The 18,518-nt window shown below is 39.2% G+C and overlaps 1 protein-coding gene across 1 annotated transcript in view; it reads left to right on the plus strand.

Annotated features, from left to right (window-relative positions):
- Positions 1–18,518, plus strand: part of VWA3B (von Willebrand factor A domain containing 3B) — an 84,704-nt gene that overhangs the window by 59,350 nt on the left and 6,836 nt on the right. The window contains exons 25-29 of the mRNA XM_010575814.1: positions 380–517; positions 1,062–1,159; positions 3,478–3,490; positions 5,081–5,306; positions 10,481–10,611. Coding sequence (XP_010574116.1) covers positions 380–517; positions 1,062–1,159; positions 3,478–3,490; positions 5,081–5,306; positions 10,481–10,611 — 606 coding nt within the window. The remainder of the gene's footprint in view (positions 1–379; positions 518–1,061; positions 1,160–3,477; positions 3,491–5,080; positions 5,307–10,480; positions 10,612–18,518) is intronic.

Genomic DNA, 18,518 nt, shown 5'->3' on the forward strand with positions numbered 1-18,518 from the left:
ACATATGGAATTCTCTAAGTTTTCCAAGCTTGCTTTAAAAGCTCATTAAAAATGTATAAATTTGAGCAAAGTCCATGGGAATGAACAGTTGTAAGAGTATCCTAATTCAGTTTGACTTGCTAGTTGAGCCCTGCTACATTTAGTAGGGCTCTGTCCTTTATTTTTGCTTTGTGTCCTCTCCCTGATTCAGTGGAAATTGTGAGTGATCGGTACATGCAAGGACCAATTTGTTCTTGTTTTCTTTTAAAGATCCATATTAAAGTGTGGGAATGTGTTAGAATGATGATTAATGTAAAAATATCTTAGTATTTACCTTTTATGTCTTGTAAAACTCACAAGTTACATGGTTCTTGCAAACTAATGCTTTCCTGATGTGCAGGTTGGAGACTATGTGTTTGCCAGGACTGGGACACAGATAGGAAATGAATATTATGTGCCTGCCATTGTCATAGCAACACCAAAGAGGGAGGAAACAGGTGACAAACTCTACACAGTTCTGATGTTCAACAACAGGAAGGTAAGTAAACCTAGAAGATGATACCAATTTGGCAACGGTATTACCATTGTTCTATTTTTGATGAGGCAGATACAATTTTCCAGGCTAATGAGCTCACTGTCCCAATCCCTGTCTCCAGCTAACCAAAACAAATCAGATTTCAGGGCTCAGTGAAGAGCTTATGTAATAGACATGAACCAAGAAATTCTGTAGGATAATTTATTCTTAAATCATATTCTGTTCTTTCCTCTATAATCCGTTTGGTGGCTTTCACAAGCTCCATGCTGCTAAAATGAGAAACATAGGGAGTTTTATCACAGTCAGTACAGTCTTCAATCCATTTCATTATGTATGTTTGTTTGTTTGTTTGTAAGCCATTATGATAATTTTACTGCATTTTTCATACTGCATATTAAGAAAATGTACTTTGTACTTGAAACTTTTATCTTCATTATTTAGAGGCTGATTACAGTTACATTAAAACAGTTGACTTTTTAGACATACGTATCTCCTTGTTTCTGAGATTTCGGTTTAAATTAGATGAATTTTGATTGTGTTATTGCAGGAACACTGTGTAAGAAGTGGGCTTATTAAAATCAGCCAAACAAAGTATGCCTTTTCCTGTCAGTACATAAAAATGGTGCAGATGGTGGATTATATGACGTGAGTATGCTTGAACCTAAAAATATAAAAGTTATTTTACATGAATCTTAAATGTTGCATTTTGGGTTCAACTGTGCTGTCCGATTTCCATATGTAGTACTCTAACTACAGTTGTTGTGAACTGGCTTGCTTTATACATGCAACCAAGTGATTTCACCCACAAGCATGTCAGTCAAGAGCATGAGCTGTCCTACCATTTTATTATCTGGCAATTTATTGCCCTATTTTCATTTTGGAAACATTGGTGGGATGTGGAGGTTTGAAGCTTAGCCCCAGGAAGCAGTTAGAGGATTGCTGAAAGGTGGGATGGAGTTTCTGTTTGTTGTAGACCTTATTTTTCCTTTAAGATATTTGTTGTGATATAAAGCTATGCATAAAATTGCAAATTGTTTCTAAGATACTGAATCTTCTGCTGGGCTTAAATCTGGGGAATGATGGGGAGAGAGCATGTAGGATGAATATGAGCCCCTACTTAAGTTCTGCAGAACTTAAGTACAGCAGGGGTAACATTTTTCTGGTGTGAAGTGTGCACTGAAAGTGCAGTGGTTCCAAATGATTGTGGATTACTTTTTCATCTTGTATTAAGTTCTAGTTTAATACATTTGAAATAGCACTGGATTGTGATAACCTTCAGAGCACTGACAATCTCTGATGGCTAGCAACAACAGATCTTAAGAAGTAGAATAAGATCAGAACAATCATCTAGGGATATTTCTTCAGAATAAATTCCCGCCCTCCAGCAATTTGTGATTTAAGGATTTTCTGAAGCAGAATTGGAGTCTCTGTATTAAACAGCCTTGATGGATTTTTCTTCCATGAATTCACGCAGTTACTTTTTTGAACCCATGTAAACCTTTATCATCCATAGCCTCTTCCCAGAAGGAGCTGCACAGTTTCACATTTTGTGTGAGAAAACATATACTTCTGTTTTGACTCTTCCATCTGCCTTGACATCCCATCGGGATTCTAGACTGAACGGTTTCCTCTTCCATGTATGTCAATGTAGTATGGGCACTGCTGTCAAAGACGTGTATAATCTCTGTCATGGCAAATTTCTTCCCAAGAGGTTGCATGCACAGGACAAATCCCACCTTTGAAGGCAATTTTAGAAGTTCGTCATTTCTACTTAAGTGTTCTAATATGATGATCAGTGTTAAAGATTATATCTAAAAATGATGGGCGAGGGTACCAGTTGTGGGCTGATCTATAGATTCCCTGAGAATGATGGAATGAAAAAGCAACACTGATGCAAGCCCTGTTTCCCAGACATTTTCTAATAGTGATTCCAGTGCAGTTTGAAACTCGCTTTTTTGCCAGCTTGCAGCCACAGCACATACATAAACAAATGAATACCCCCACTTTACTGAGCAGAATTCCAAATCTGGAAATACATCAATGCCTTTTTCGAGGCCAGATCACCTACATCATGGTAGCCTCTTTTCATCAAAAGTAAACCTGAGGACCATGGTTTCCTACTTAATGCATACTACCAGTTGAAAGGAGGCAGGTATATAACTGAGTTGAGTTCCAGCAAAATCAGTGGCAGTCTTTCCCTTCCACTGATTTGGATTATATTCTAAATGAGAATTATTATTTCCCTTATTAAGAAAAGATGTGACTAAATGCATAAGCATATATAGTGGCTTTCATTCTGCATGCTTTGTTTCATGACTGAGTGCTTTAATATCACAATTAATATTCATTCTCCTAACAGACTTCATTGCCAAGCTGACTTGCCATTGTTTTGATTGAGCACACCAATGTCTTACAGTTGTTTTAAGTTCCGAAGTTTTTACTACATCGTTTCTGGGGTTTTTGCAGCAGCTGTATATTTTAGAAAGAAACCACCATATTTCAAATGGCAATGTTTTTACTGCAAAATGTCTCTATTTTTGAGGATAGCACTATTAAGATTGTCTTCATATTACCCCTGTTAAAGAAGTGCCTCCAAACAATATTATTGCAAATGCTATTAGTTACATCTGATTGCTAGTGTTTTAAAGACATCAAGACCCAGATACACAAAGGGACATTGTGGGACTCTGAGCAGTAACACTTGAATATTTGGCAGCTCTGAGAATGGCTCCATGGCTGTATATTGGATGTCAAGATTTATTGCGCAGAGTGCAGTGAAATGTGTAAAGCAGCTAATAAGAAATGACAAAGAGAGCTGAGCATCTGAAACTGAGCTTCTCTTAATTGAGATACCCACTAACAGCCCTGAACTAGACGTATTGGAGCCTTTGGGATTCCCAGGGTCCTCTGTTGGCATTGGATAAACTACATAAATAGTAATTTTTAGCATATAGACAACATAGACCTAACCCCCAGGTATGCAGATGAAGTGTATTGGTGTGCCACTAAAAACCTTGGTGATCACTACCAATCCACAATATTCCACAATTTGCTGCCAGCACCTTCTTTTGCACATTCCCAACTTTATCATCTACTGAAATATATTTCTCTCCACCTTTTTCTACATTACGTGTCATATCTGGTTCTGCTGAATTTTTAGTCTCTTTTCCAAGAATTAACCATAGAAGACTGGTACTAAAGAGCTTTTATAGTTAAAAGTCTTTTAAGTTTCCTACTTCTTGGATCTATAACTCTCTAGAGTAAATTGCTATGTAAGATTTGAGTAGACAGTCCCTGACAATGCACTTACTAATTCAGAATGTTTGTCTTTTGCTTGTAACATTCTCAGCAAGGTTTTAAGTTCTCTGTAAAGCCACATACTTGTAAAGTGAAATCTCATTCCTTTGTTGCTGCTCTAACATGTCTGCTTCTTAAAAAAATGGTACTGGCCATGATTTTACTTTATATTTGTTTATTTTTGGAACTGCCATGCTGTGTTGAATGATTGTTTTCCTTTTATGAGGAGGTGTACATTCAAAGCCATTAAACAACTGTATTTCATTAGTTACACTTTAATCAGTTACTAATATTAGCAATGCTATGGCAGTGTTCCAGCCCAGACTGAGTTGGAGTTTCCGTTAGAGCCCCTACCTTTTAGAGGGCATGGAAATGTGCTCCCAACTGAAGCTTATTATTTATTATATTCTAAAATAGATATCTACCTCCCTTGTCATACTTATCAAAGGGGAACAGAGCAGCATATTCCTCATGGATGCACACAGATCTAATGAGAACATGCTGACATTGTTGATAGAAACAAACAAAATAGAAGCATAATTTGTTCAGAAAGGAAACAAAAACTTCGAATGCCATACAATACTAGAAGCTCAAAAAGAGAAAATCCTTGTGTGCTAAGTCCTGTAGAAGTAAGGGAAAAAATTAAAAGGGATAGCCCATGCTCCCCTGTTGACAGGGAGTCCACAGTGCACATAGATGTATTACAATAGCTTGGCTAACTCTTCAGCTCTGAGTTCTTTGGGATTGTCTTTTGATGTTTATGTGGTGTGTACTAGGGGTCATGCTTAATTCACTAATCTTTAGAGGTACTAATATAGCTCTTGTCATTTTAATATCAGATGTTAGCATCTGTTTTGGGTCTTTTCCTCCCATCAGAGTGGAAAGAAATAATTATGGCAGAACAAGCACTCTGCAAATGTAACTAACAAATTCCACATGCAAAGTAAAACACTATGTGCTCTGGACCTACACCATAAAAGACAATTATTGCCCAAATCCTTTTTGGAGTCATAAGAGGTAGACAGCATTAGGGTTTAGAGCCCTGTTTTAGGCTATTCTTTACTTATTTTATAAATTATAAAGAAACTGAATTGCAAGACATTTATAGCCCCGTCAAATGGTCAAAAGTGTGATAAGTCCTTCTCTTGTACTGTGAGATGTGGGAAAAGGTGAAAGCTATGTCATATAAAAAAGGATTTAAAATAGTATATGATAACCATGCTTTTAGCTTAGTGAATTTCCTTGTCTGATTTTCTAGCCTAGACAGAGGCCACAAAGCCCTATCCTCACTTGTCTATGGAAGATGAAGGAGACGAAGCAAGAGAAAGTATTATGAAAGAAGACAGGGGAAAAAAGAAAAAGGAGAGAAGAGGAATAGACAAAAGACGACCCAGGGAGAGGATGTTGAACTCTGATGATCTTTTGTTTGTCTCCAGAGGGGAAGTAAAACAGAGAAGAAGAAATGCACTGTGTAGCAAGGAAGAAGAATTTGGAGGTAAAGTAGCAGCTCTGGAAAATTATATTAGGGATTAAACAGATCTGATGGGCCTTTAGTTAATCCCCACAAAAGGAACCAGCTTTCTGCATTTCTGGGTGTCAGACCAGCCTGCTTTCCTGTGTCCTATGTGAGGAGATTCTTTCACGTCCTTTGGAAACCTTTCTTCACACTGATCATTCTCAGCATGTGTTTCCACCATAAAGGGAAGAACTGAATAAAGCATGTTCTGGCATATTCTACCTTAATTTCCCTAACATTTGTAGTTGCAGTGAAGGTGCAATAACACCAACCTTAGTACCTGCTAGTAAGCAGAGTAGATATTCCAGTCCCTCTACTGTTTGTTACTTGTTAGATTAAAGGTATGTCTGTATTGCCTATGGAGCTCGATGCTTCAGAGGTTAAATTGCTTTTAGTGTCTGAGCTAGCTCAGTTGAAGCTCTTCATTTTAAAGATCCTACTTTCAGTGGAAAGATAAGAGGATTTTTATCCATACCTGCTAGTACTATTTTAAACACGTTCTCAACATCCTCATTAATTATTTACTTCCAAAAGTAGTGGACTATAGATTCACTCAATCATCATGTTGTCAGTCAACTTGATTTGGCCTCTCTGAACTTCCCTTTGATGTTCTCACTCATCTTTTAAAGATTGTCTGCAAATTCCATTTACATTGCTTGTAATGGGTATTATGGTGCCACTGCATTTTAGAAGTTGCCTGGTCAGAATTATATGAGAGCAGAGGTGCTGGGCTTGTCCTGTAGCTGTGTGAGAGACCACAGCTTTCACAGGTAGGGTTACTTCACTGGAAATGTTCAGTTATCCCAGGCTCCTCCCTTTCAGACATCCTGAGATGCAGATGCTGGGTAAATGTGAAATAATGCTAATGTGATCAGCAAGTCCTGTTACTGATTCCACGCAGGTTGAAGGAAAGATTAAATGAGAGCAGTGGCTATCTATGCACTTGAATCCTGCCTAGACTTACCAAATAATCTCATAGTACTCTATCAAGACTCTAACAAGACTTCAAGGTGGTGTGCAGGTTGAACTTGCTAAAGAGGGTACCCTTATGACACCATGGACATTGGATATGTTTTTTTTTTTTTTCTTAAATGTATTTTAATTTACCTATCCTTCTGTGTTTTATCAGAAAGCAGAAAGTCAGAGAGCTGATGAAGATGTTAAGAAAGACTATATGATCATCCTCACAGGGTTTCATCAGATATCTCTTTATCCAATCCCTGTACATGATTGTGTATTTATACTCTTTGGATGTAGATATTTGTCCCATTTTCAAACTATGCTAATGATTTCATAGCATTTTGTGTATATAATCTTGTAAATTATATCAAATGTATTACTTGACCCCTGACATGCACATCTATTTTAACTGTGTTAATACTGGATTTTATTTTAAAGACTGAAGAGAATAAAGAAAACAAATTTGCCTGGCATTGTTTTTTCCTTCTGCCCAAGGTTCAGGTCTAGCATGAACTATTAGTTTATACTTACTGCTTGGCAGTCCAGTATGTGCTGAGCACCAGACCTGTGAGATTCACCTATACAGGTTAACATTTACCCTCAGAATAGTCATATTTAATTATATTGATATGAGTAAGAGTTGAATAACATGGGTGAGGTGTTGGAAAGCTCTACTGTTCTAAATGAACTGTTCAGTTAGTCTCTGTGGACCAGATATTAAAAATATCAGCTATCTAACAATGCATTTTCCCTTCATGGAGTTTTCATAATGCTCAAATAAGACTGGATATTCAAGTCAGGAGCCTAAATTGCGGAAGTACTTATGAGCTGATACACCCTGTTTTCACAACACAACACAGCCCTGAAATCTGAATTGTTGCCCTTCATACACTGGACACACCAATGTTCATCAGTGTGATCCCCTACCTGATCTTCCTGGTAGTTGTTTTCAATACTTTGTTATTTCTTGGTTGTTTATAACAAAGGCAGATTTTTTTTTAAAAAATCCAGTCAGCATCTCAGAGAAATGTTTTGAATACCTGTAAATACCATTAATAGTTAAAGCTAATAATTTTGGTAGCTAAATGTCATTTACAGTAACTGTTATTCTTTCAAGATTTCTAAAAGCAGTCTATTAAACTGGGAACAGGTTTATCTGAAAGATACATAATCCTCCCACATATTCTTTTCCCTATAATATCAAATACCTGAATAATTTGGATATATTTTAACTTTCAAAAAACCTTCAATAGTCGTGATCTGTTTGCCTGAAGTAAAGGCTTTCTCTTCATATTTATACATGATAGTTTTCCATATGTATGTATGTGTGTAATGTGTTAAAAGCATTTAATGCCATCAGCAGTTCCTACATTTCCTTTCCAAAGGTTTGTCTTGTCACTTCTTATGAACTCTCCAGGTACATAGATATTCTTTTAGTAATCTGATTGAGCTGTGTTTTGTAACTACTCCATGTCCTAATCAACACTTCTTCCTATGGTTCTGCTGACTTCATGTGTACAATCATCTGTTATATGAGGATGTAAGTTCTCCTGAACTTGAATGAGCATTGCCCAATATAGGGATGGATTTTTGTGCTCTCCAAGATAATGTGGATTCAGCTACATGGCTCTTAAATAGGTGGTTGATGAAGATTTGTATTTCCTTGAAGCCTTATACTTCCACAGACCTGTGGGTCCTGTTTGAATTAATGGAGCATTTTGGAATGTTCGCGGTTTGGTTTGTGCTCAGCTAAAATATTCCTGATTGTTAGAAATCAACAACCCATTCCTGTTGTTCCCACTCAGGGAAACAATGTTAACAGAAGCAAATGAAGAATAAGTAATTGTGGTAGTTATTTAGTGTATATGAGCTTCATTATTGTGTTGATGTGTAATTTTGTCTTATGTATTCCAGAACCATTATATTTAACACATTATTGTTTTAGTATGTATGCTTGTTGCTCTTGTGTTAGTTAGCTCTGTGTGTTTATAAGAGAGTGAATGAAGTCCTGGCAAATTCCTGCTGACTGTTAGTGGGCTAATGATTCTTTGTCTAGGTAACTCAAATAATACTATTTGATTGAACAAGATCACAAATACTTAACTCTGTCATTGGTTATTGCAATAATTGTTTTTACAGATACTTTAAAAAAACATGTATTTGTTTCCATAGAAAAATTCTTCTCCCTGTCTTTCTAGTCTTCTCTCTGTTCCGTAATGCCTAAAATCAATGTTTATTTCACAGGATTTTCTTGTTGATTTTCCAAAATGGCTGTCTAGTAAAAAACTACACCAGAAAACAACTCAGAGTGAAGTACAGGTATAATACACAGTAACAGACTGCACTGCCTGATACATTAGCAAATCAGAGCTAACAGAGCCCAAATGTCCTTTCTAATTTATAATGAGATGTGACTTAAAGAAATTACACTGATAATTACTGTAACTGCCAATATGGGGTAGGTGGGAGACCTTTGAAAATTATCATTTTCTATCCTTTTCTGTGGCAAATCTAGTTCCTCTGAATTGGGTTCAAGAGTGTAACAGCTGTGGCACCTGGCAGTCTAGTGGATTGGCTGGATTTCCCACAGTAGGATTTCACATTTTTAGCACCCACTTGTTTTCCAATCTCATTTTCCAGATAGTTCATTCAGCATTTGGAGAAGGCTATCATAATAAAGCAGTGTTCCCATCTGTTGGTCATGACTTGTTTAATAAGCAGTTGATGTCAATTCAGCTATGCTTGCATCTGTTACTTACTGCAGCTGTGTGTTGTTAAGGGCTTCCCAACAGCCTCCAGATTTAGCTTTTGTTTTTCTGCTGATAGCACGTTACAACTTGGCCCAAACGACCCTCTCTTCTGTCAGGGTTGTCCGCTCATCGAAAGAGGAAAGTGTGTTAAACTTTCCATCTCTTTCCCCATAAAGAATGAAACATGGAGATGTGCAGAGGAAGAAAGTGCCATACCATTGGTGCAGGAGGAATGTGTGGGGGTGTCTGAGGGTGGAGAGGAAGGGCAATTCTGTCCAGGTTCTGGGAGCAAGACCAGAATGGTTTCTTTCAACATCTTGGGAAGGTAATTAGAGGGCATGTGCACTGGGTAAAGAAAATAAACATTTTGTGAATTGTATTTAACAGTGCATCTTTCTTTTTATTCAAGGTAGCAGTATGGCCACAATACCTTGCAGTATTTTAGTCTGGCAATGTTTTTGTACTGCAGACAGATAGTCAGCTTATCGGACACTGTCAAGAAGTCCTGATCCTCACACAGGTGAACTCCGGATTCCTGTCTCTTAGGGTGCCCAAGAAGAATCAGAATGTTCCTTTGGTGTATCTAAGTGCTCATGTCGTGCATTTATAAGACAATTTTCAAAGGCACACTTTTGATTTTTAAACTCTCAGCTTCAGAGTTTTCAGTGGCAGCTATTGATGATTGGCATTCCTAAAACTAATCATACTCAAATCTCATGCTCTCTATGTACTCAGTCTGTGCTGTTGCTTCCCCACCCTGTATATCATATCTCTATTCTTCAGATGCCTCCCACAGTTTTGTTTTCTACTACACAAGTGTTTCTTATACGATCATTTAAAACCAAGAAATCCTCTTAAAGAAATATATGAAGCAAAATAGAGTATATGATTTTGTTTACTTCGTTTTTTCCTATTTTATTCTCTTTCATTTTTCCTCCAGCTTCTGGTCTTTTGCCATTCATTCATTATGATTGTCATTGTTTTGTGCTAGGAGGGTGACTAGTAGTTGGTGGTCTCATTTGATATGATTGTAAAAAGTGACTTTTCAGTGACACAGTATTGTTAATAGCAAACCAGAGAAGATAAGCATGGTTGTACTGGGTGAGACAAAGGTTCACGTCACCCGGACCCTGTCTCCAGCAGTGGCTAGAAGATGGTTCCTGAGACAGAGTAAGAACAAAGGTTGGCATGTGAATAACAAGAGCTACAAGCTTAGAAAATGAGAATACTTAAAAAGCAGACTGGTTTGAACTTGTGAGGAAAGCAAAAAGGAAAGGAGTGAAAAGCCTCTTTACATAGGACCATTACTCTGTTACCATAGTCATAAAGTCATTTGTTCCATGATAAATCCCGGGGTATGTACTGGGGGGTGTTGAACTGTTATATCCAAGCTCATGGTGGGGCAATATTTTCTCTCACAAAAGAGTACCTGTTCTCTCCTAGCATCCTCATTGTCCACTTCATCATCCTGGCTTTCATCAAGGCGTCAAACTGTGCAGTCGCCGAGTGCTTCAACTCCCAGCTCACCAAAGGATTCCTGTTGCTTGCACAGTCCTGCTGTAGAAAAGTCTCTGGTAAAAGTAACATTACCAGAATTATTAGAGTCAACACGGAGCAGCAAGTATTGGCAAGGCAGTCTTAGTACCATTGCGCAGAGCAAAGGAAGCCACATTAAGGCTGCATGATGAAGGAGTTTGTGAGGAATGGATGAGGCTGCAGATAGGAAATATTTTTAGTACCTGTAACTGTGAAATTTTATTCCTTGAATCAAAAATAAACTGACTTGTTAATGCTAAATTATTTATGATTTTGCAGACTTACTTTGAAGGTATGAAAAAGAACCCGTTTCAGAGGGTCAGCTGTGCTGCTGAAAAGTATCAATATGAGAGAATAGAAAACTGTATTTGTCAGAGCATCCTTTGTTTGCAGCAACCTATTTGATTTATTAACTGTGGGTCTTTCTTATGAAATGCCTTTCTCCAACACTCCTTTTCCACAGACTCAGTCTGTAAGGCCTCTGGGAAGACCTGCTGCAGGGAGCTTACCCACTTTTCCACTGGTGCTGATTTTCACATGTATCTGTCTGAAAGCTTTTCCACTGATGGCGACTGTCCCATGAGAACACAGATGAGGTGCTTTGCCCTCTAAGACTAACCTCTTGGTAACACAGACTTAGACCAAGGGCTGAATTCTTCTCTGTGACATTTGATATAAAGCCAGTGCTACTCTGAAGGCAGTGGAATTGCTTCAGTGTTATGGCATTATAAATGAAAGCAGGAATTGCACCTAGACACATTTAGAATCATCTCTACTCTTAGCTCCCAAATAATGGATAGGTGACTGAACCCAGTAAAAAAAAAAAAAAAAATAATCCAAATAAAGATTCATTTTCTCTATCTAACAAATGTAATGTGATATTCACTGTCCAAGACATGACATTTGAAGCGGCACACAGTCGGGGGAATGTAGTGTGTTTAGCAGTGAAGATCCTCACCTCAACCAAAGTATGTCTTGTGGATGTAGTGACACAATTGTATGGTTGTCTAGGGCCTTCTGTTAAGGAGGTGAAGACTGATTCTTAATATTTTTTGGCATATCAAGGTGAATGGACATTAAAGATTTTCACAAGCTTGACTGTAGATACCTACGAAATTTCCAGGCAGGTGTATGTATTCATATTTACATTTGAAGTAAAGTGAAGTTGAAAAGATACACTTAATCAAATAGAAACAGAAGGTGGCCAATTAAAGTATACACATGTATATATTGTAACCCATATATTTGGTGAATTCCAGCTTTTATGGTAGCCAATTTAATCATAGACCTTTTTGTGTGTTCCAGATACATAACACATTTATAATGGGGTCTGACTGCTAGGATATTCTTCTGCTTTGATGTAGCAGTAATATCTCAGGTCTTTTCCTTTATTACCTCCTCTACACTTGATTCTTCTCTTTTTAGATGTCTTTCTCAGATGAAGAATATTCTTAGATTAATATTACATTATTATTACGTTCCACATGTCTTTGTGAATGAGTTAGCAAATATTAAAGATTGCTGCATGATTAAACAGAGACAATTTAAACATGATTAAACAATAGAGACAATTTCACCTTACAAGACTGTGTCTGGCTGTCCTGGCTCTTCTGGATGCCTAGAGTGTAACATCATTACAACAGATTTCAAATGGCAGTGACAGGGGTGCTGTGCTAGCTGTCCCCAGGGACTCTAGGGCCATGACAGAGCCAGTGAAGCAGTAAGCCAAGGACATCTCTGCAGCTGAGCATAGATTTCTGCACGTTGTTAGAGAGGTTTTTGCATACATATGTGGGGAAATAATTTCCATCAGTGGGGAAATAAGTGCAGAAGACATTTCCTATGCTCAGGTAGGGTTATTCTAAGTTGAGGTTGGCTGGAGCCCAAGCATTTTACCATACAGCTTCTCTTATGGTCTTTCTCTGTGTTTGTGTCTGTTTAGAATAATAGCAAGGAAGACCCTTCTTTGAGTGAGGGATCTCTATTTTATGCAGCCCACTTCTTCTGAGCACCAAATATTTCATTTAGCACAATGTAACCATGGTAGCATGGTGAGAACCTTGACTTTTTGGCCCTGAAATCTAAAACAGAGCAATGAACAGAAGACCTACTGTTAAGTATGTGCAGATGGATTGTATACCACCCCACAGTGATAAAGACCAGGATCCCCTCGAAAAAATGACTGAAGAAAACTTACCTTAGCATTCCACTGGGTGCAATACAAATTTGCCAGAAATACAAACAGGAATGTTAACCATGCACAGGATCAAAACTGGCGGCACAGGTAGTCTGAATGGTGAATTCTTCTTCTGCATACGGAGTGATCATCAATCACTGTTGGTTCTTTAGACAAGCTATGTTTAAAAACTGATTTATTATAGAAATATGGATGGTGATGGATGAGTTCCCTTTTCACTTGTTAAGAATCCATTTCACTGTTCCTTTCTGGGTGTGCAGTCTGACCTCAAGAAGCACCTGTCATGGGATAACATTTATTAATTTTTCCCTACTTCAGCCCACAAGTCTTTTTTCCTCCCTAAGTTTGGTTAAATGTTTTGTTGCATTGCTTTCTATTAAGCCTGGGAATTGTCAGGATGATTTATCTTTTCATTCAAACATTCCTGTTGGTCCGTTTGCACAAAGTAAGCTCTGTCTCAACTTCCACATCATGGTGCAGATGTACAGGAGGTTATGTTTTCATATGCTTGCTTCTTTCCACTGATCTGTTTTAAAGAGGCGAGTAGTATTACGGTGGTCTGTCAACAAGATGAATTTTCCAATTAGATTTGCCAGATGGCTGAGCTTGACCAGGGCGGCCTAATTTCAGGTTCTGTCAATAGAGCATAACCAGACCACTGAAAATCCAGGTTGCTGGTTCCTTGCACTGCCTTGTACAAAGTTGGCAATGGTGGGGTTTGGGTTGCCTGTCTGGCTTTGGGACTGGCCAAGACTATGCTCAGACTTCTTCTTTGTGATTCTTTTCCAACTATTAAGATGGTACTTCTTCTATGCACTCCCCCCCCCCCCCCTTTTTTTTTTTTTTTTAAAAAGGCGGATAGATAGCCTATGAAAAAAAAAGAAAAAAAGTCATATTCACCCCCACCTGTATTTGTCATTCTGGGTCAAACTCTGGACCCCAGGGGTTGGGACTCAGCCCCTGTCATTCAGCATTACATGCATTCATTGATGCTGCACAAGAAGGTAAAAAAGAACCACTTCATACCAGACTGCTCGGTTGAGCAAAAGAAAGGCGTAGGAAGAGAACACCTGCCAGTTAGCTGTCATATTGATAGTCTGGCCATGAAACTCCCAAGGTCCAAGGGAAGTAAGAATAAAAGGGGAAATAAGAGTAAAGGCTTTTATGAGACCAGCTGATAGAAGTGGAGGAAATGGAAAAGCATTTGAGGTTGAATTCCTTTAGAAAGTCATCAATAACCTCCTACTCAGTTGTAATACCATGAAATCAGATCAATGTCATATCTTCCAAGAAAAAGAGTAGCTTCATGAAAGAAGTTTCTATAGCAAACTTTGACTCAATCTGCACAGGTACGCAAAGAACCTTTTCCTCCATGGCTATTTCCTTCCTTGCCTAGTGAGAACACTGCTAGCTTGACTGCAGCATAAATACAACTGAGCTCCAAAGGGCTCAGTCCCTTGATAGATGATGCTGTGAGAGATTACATAGCTGCTCTTAACCACACATCCACTCTGCTCTGAGTGGATCTGGGACCACCTGTAACCACCTCCTGTTGATAAAATGAGGGTGTTAGTATCAAACCCACGTTTTTTCCCCAGCTGTGAGGTGCTTCTCCTGGGAGGAGGGGGTGCTTGGCAGAAAAGGGTGCAGGCTTATGCTGACTGCTCTTGAAAACTGAGCAGTTAGCAATGCCAGTGCTTCCCACAGTGGCCTGGAGCCAGGTCAATGCACTACGCAAGTGCTGTCCCTATCAAAGTCACAAGATGAGGTTTGCTGATGAAGCCTTGCTGCTTCTAGAGAGATACACCTCAAACCAGCTCAGTAGTACTCAGGTTCCCATTTAATAGAAAGCATGCTGAAGGGCAATACTGAGTGAGGGTTGATTTCAGCACATTGTAAACTCAGTATTCTAATTATAGGGCTATAAGAAAAGGTTAGCAGCAAACAAATACAAACACATCTGTGGCCTAAACTGAACACCAGCTCTTTTTGCCCAGTTCTTCCACTCCAACCAGCTCTTAAGGTTGGGGCTTCAGCACTGACAGTGCAACCCCTTCCTCTGAAAGTTGGCCCACGTCTCAGCCCTTCACAGGTTTAGAAGAGGTAATTGTCCATCTCCAGCAGCATTCTCTGCTCCAGAGAGTTTCCTCCACAGGTAACTCAGAGCTGAGCAGTGCGGCATCTGTGCCCCTGCCTCTCTGCCTCCCTGTTTTCTACATGATCTTTAGCTGCCTGAGGCTTTTGTGGAAAGGATATTGGGAAATTCAGGACACAGGCTGTGACATGTAGTCACAGCACTGGTTTTGAGCCCAGTTTTGTGATTGTAAGCTGACTTTATGTCAGACAGTGATGAGGCAACTGGGGATCCCTGCACACCTCATGTTTGTTTTATGTTGCATGTCTCCAGCAAAGAGGAAAGAAGGTCAAAGAAGGATGGAGATTTAGGACAGGAGATGCCATAGTTTTCAGGAAAGCTGGTGAGACAGGGATATTTTAAAACTTTTCCTCGGACTGCTCATGCCTTTTTCTTATGTAAATAGCCTTTCATCTGGAGAGAAATGGTTATGGACAGGTATACAAGGTTTTCCAGGCAACCATTATATGGTTCAGCATAAAAAGAAGTATGGTGATGTATTACAGGGCCTCCTTTGCCAAGGTGATCTTTTTTTTCTTTCTAGAGCTTGCCTTTGATCTCATTGATACATTTATTTCCAGGATCTGAGTGGTTCTTCCATGACATTGCATTGGGACTATTGTCCTCAGTTTCTAGTTTAAAAAAATATTACTATCACTGAATTTCACAGGAGTGGTTAAGGCAGAATTAGATGGAAAGCTTTTGATTTTAGGACTGTGGCTAATTCCAACACCTTTAGTTCCCCTGAGGTAATCTGTGAGTTTCAGGCTCAGCTGAGCTCTAAAACTCAAGGCTAACCTAAACAGCCTGGCATATCTTCCCCAGTTTTGCTGTAAAGATACAGAACAGACCAGACTTATTCAAACCTGCACCAAGTTTTGTTCCCAGAAGCTCCCAAGCTCTCCCTAATCCTGGAATTTATTTTTAGTTCACAGTATGGCAAATCTGAGTTCACGTATTTGTTACCGTTTTTTTGCCTCTCCAGCTTATACTTTTTAACTTGCAGATTTCTTCTGCAAACAGCTTTGCCATTGCCCTAAGTCAACCAGAAGCTACATGAAGGTGGCTATTGCAGCACTGAACCTGCATTGACCAGCCCTGGTGATAAGCAGCCTGCATTGGTTTAAGATCCACCCTGCACTACTGGAGCTACACAGCTGCTCATAGGCTCAGAGGTAAAGCAGAGCTTGGTTGCTTGTGCTTGAAAACAAAAATCCGGGTCAGCAGTAAGTAATAAACACTTGTGGACACTGTCTTTTCAAGCTCAGCGTTCTCCCAGATTAAATCACTAACTTTACGTCCTCCTTGGATTGTCCTGTTAGCATCTGGTTGAAGGCGCAGCTGGTGCCGTACATGGTGCAGCCTGGCCACTACTGTGCCTGCACTCCAGGTGCTGCACTGGCAGCAGCTATCGCAGGGTCCAGCTCTGCAGCATGGGGCCCTTTGGTCTTTGGGGCACTAGTCTCCTGCTTACTGAGATGAAGCAGGACTGTGTTTGGTAGGAACATGAAGGGGGATTTCTGGCGGGGAGATAGTCTCCTTACATATCAGCAATTCGTAGAATTACCATCTCCCCATGCTCTTTCTGATACAGTGTACTGTGAATCTACTCGCTTTTCATGGCTAAAATTGAAAACCAAACCTTTTACCTAGAAATGTGTGTGGGGAGTGAATTCAGGCACTGTGGTAAATACAGATGGGGAATATAGCTGAAAATGTTTTGTTTTCTTTCTACTGTTCTTCATGGTTTTCATCTTCTCTGTCTGTCTGCAGAGCCTGGCTTTGTTCTGAAAGTCTTTTCACACATACTGCATTCATTTACCACCCACAGATGTTGCTTGTTTATTCTTTCCTATTTTCATTGATCTAATGTGAAAGTCACCTTGAACTGAAAGAACTTTACCCTTGCTAGGCATGCAAAGTATTAAAAAACATAAATGTAAAGATATGCATACAAAATACAGGGGCTAGGCAAGTTTTTGTAGGGATTTCTGTTGTAGGAGGTCATGGATGCTGAATCTGAGTTGTCCATAAAAAGATGCCATTGGATTGAACAGGTAACTCATAGAATGGTGGCAGACTAGACACCAAGGCAGGGTGTGTTATACCTTTCGGTATTTATTCTGGTATCCATTTTTCCTGAGCAGAAGCATATTTGGGTACTTACTGACCAGTTTTTCATTCACATCAAGATGGGTGATATAGGGTCAGTATGTAATTTGCCTGTGGATAAATTACAAGATGTATATCACTGGAAAAAAATCTTTTGCAAGGAAGTTTCTGCCAAGGTTTACCATCAACCTTTCCTTTATGCAGCTGCTTTACAGACGAAGGAAACTCAGACCCTTCCTTGCCAAACAAAAGGCAGCACTTCAACTTAACAGCTTGGCGTTGAGTGCTTAAATATGTTTTGGCACATGAATTTAAAAACATGTTTTCAGACAATTACATTGTGAGTATGCCTGCAGTGCTGGCACCTGAGTGTTGGTCTGTTTGTTCTCTTAATTAAATATATGGCTAAATGCATTTGGCCACATTAATGTTGGCTGGGACAAGTGGTGCTGTGCTTGCTAGTCCCATGCAGCTAAACCAGCCCTCATGGTCAAAGAGCAGCTACACGCTGTCACTGTGTGCTTTCATCCCGAGCACAAAGGCTACACATAAACTTCCTTCATGTTTTCCTTGACAAAATTAATTTTGTGTGCCTCTTTCTTATTTTCATACCATGGAATCTTTAGCTTAATTCTGGCTGTAAGAGCAGCAGGAGATGCATATTTTACTGCCACAAAGAAATGAGTTACACTTAAGGGAAAAGGTTAAGAGGATGTGTTTTTTAAATGGCACAAAAGAGCAAAGTCCCATCATTTTCTGTAGTTGATGGGAATTTGGGGCATCCTTTCTCCTGTGCAGGTTGGAATCTAGTCCACCGAGAGGAACTTTCCTAGTGATCAGCTGGAGGATGACTTGTTACTCGTGGTCCCTTTTTCTCCCTTTTCCAAGACTACCCACCCTCTATTGCTTAAAAAGAGATCAATGCATTCAAATGACCAGTCTGACCAGTTTTAACCATAACCTGTACAAATTGACTGCAAAAGTGTTGATGTTCACAGCATGCCAAAGCACTGAACACAATATTCCTCAAAAATGTGTTTCATTTGTGACCTTAATGGGTTTTTATGAACTACAAGGTACAAAAGAAAGTTATCCAAGTCAGTGGTAAGACCCACGCTTGACCATTTTCATCCAAGAGTTGAAATCTAAATGCAAGTCCTTGGTGAGGAGTATGTGTGTGTCCAGGATACAGATTTAGCATCTAACTGAGTTAAGCGGGAGAAAAAGTCAATGATTCAGGATGTAGATGTGATGCTCATGAATAGTGTAGCCACAAATATGCTTCCTGAGGAAGCCTAAATAAATTAAGGAACTTTAAAAATCTCTCTCTATTTTTTTTCTCTTCAGACACACAGAATTGAAACAAACAGGATGAAGTCCAGCAGCCTAGACACATCCGTCCAGTGCTATCTGAGACACCTAAGGGTCTCTAAGACTTCTGGTTTGGGCTGCCATATACGACATAAGGCTTATGGAAGACTCATTTGGTCTGGCTGCTAGAT

Source organism: Haliaeetus leucocephalus, unplaced genomic scaffold, assembly GCF_000737465.1.
Source record: "Haliaeetus leucocephalus isolate CR32 unplaced genomic scaffold, Haliaeetus_leucocephalus-4.0 Scaffold495, whole genome shotgun sequence".
NCBI lineage: Eukaryota > Metazoa > Chordata > Aves > Accipitriformes > Accipitridae > Haliaeetus > Haliaeetus leucocephalus.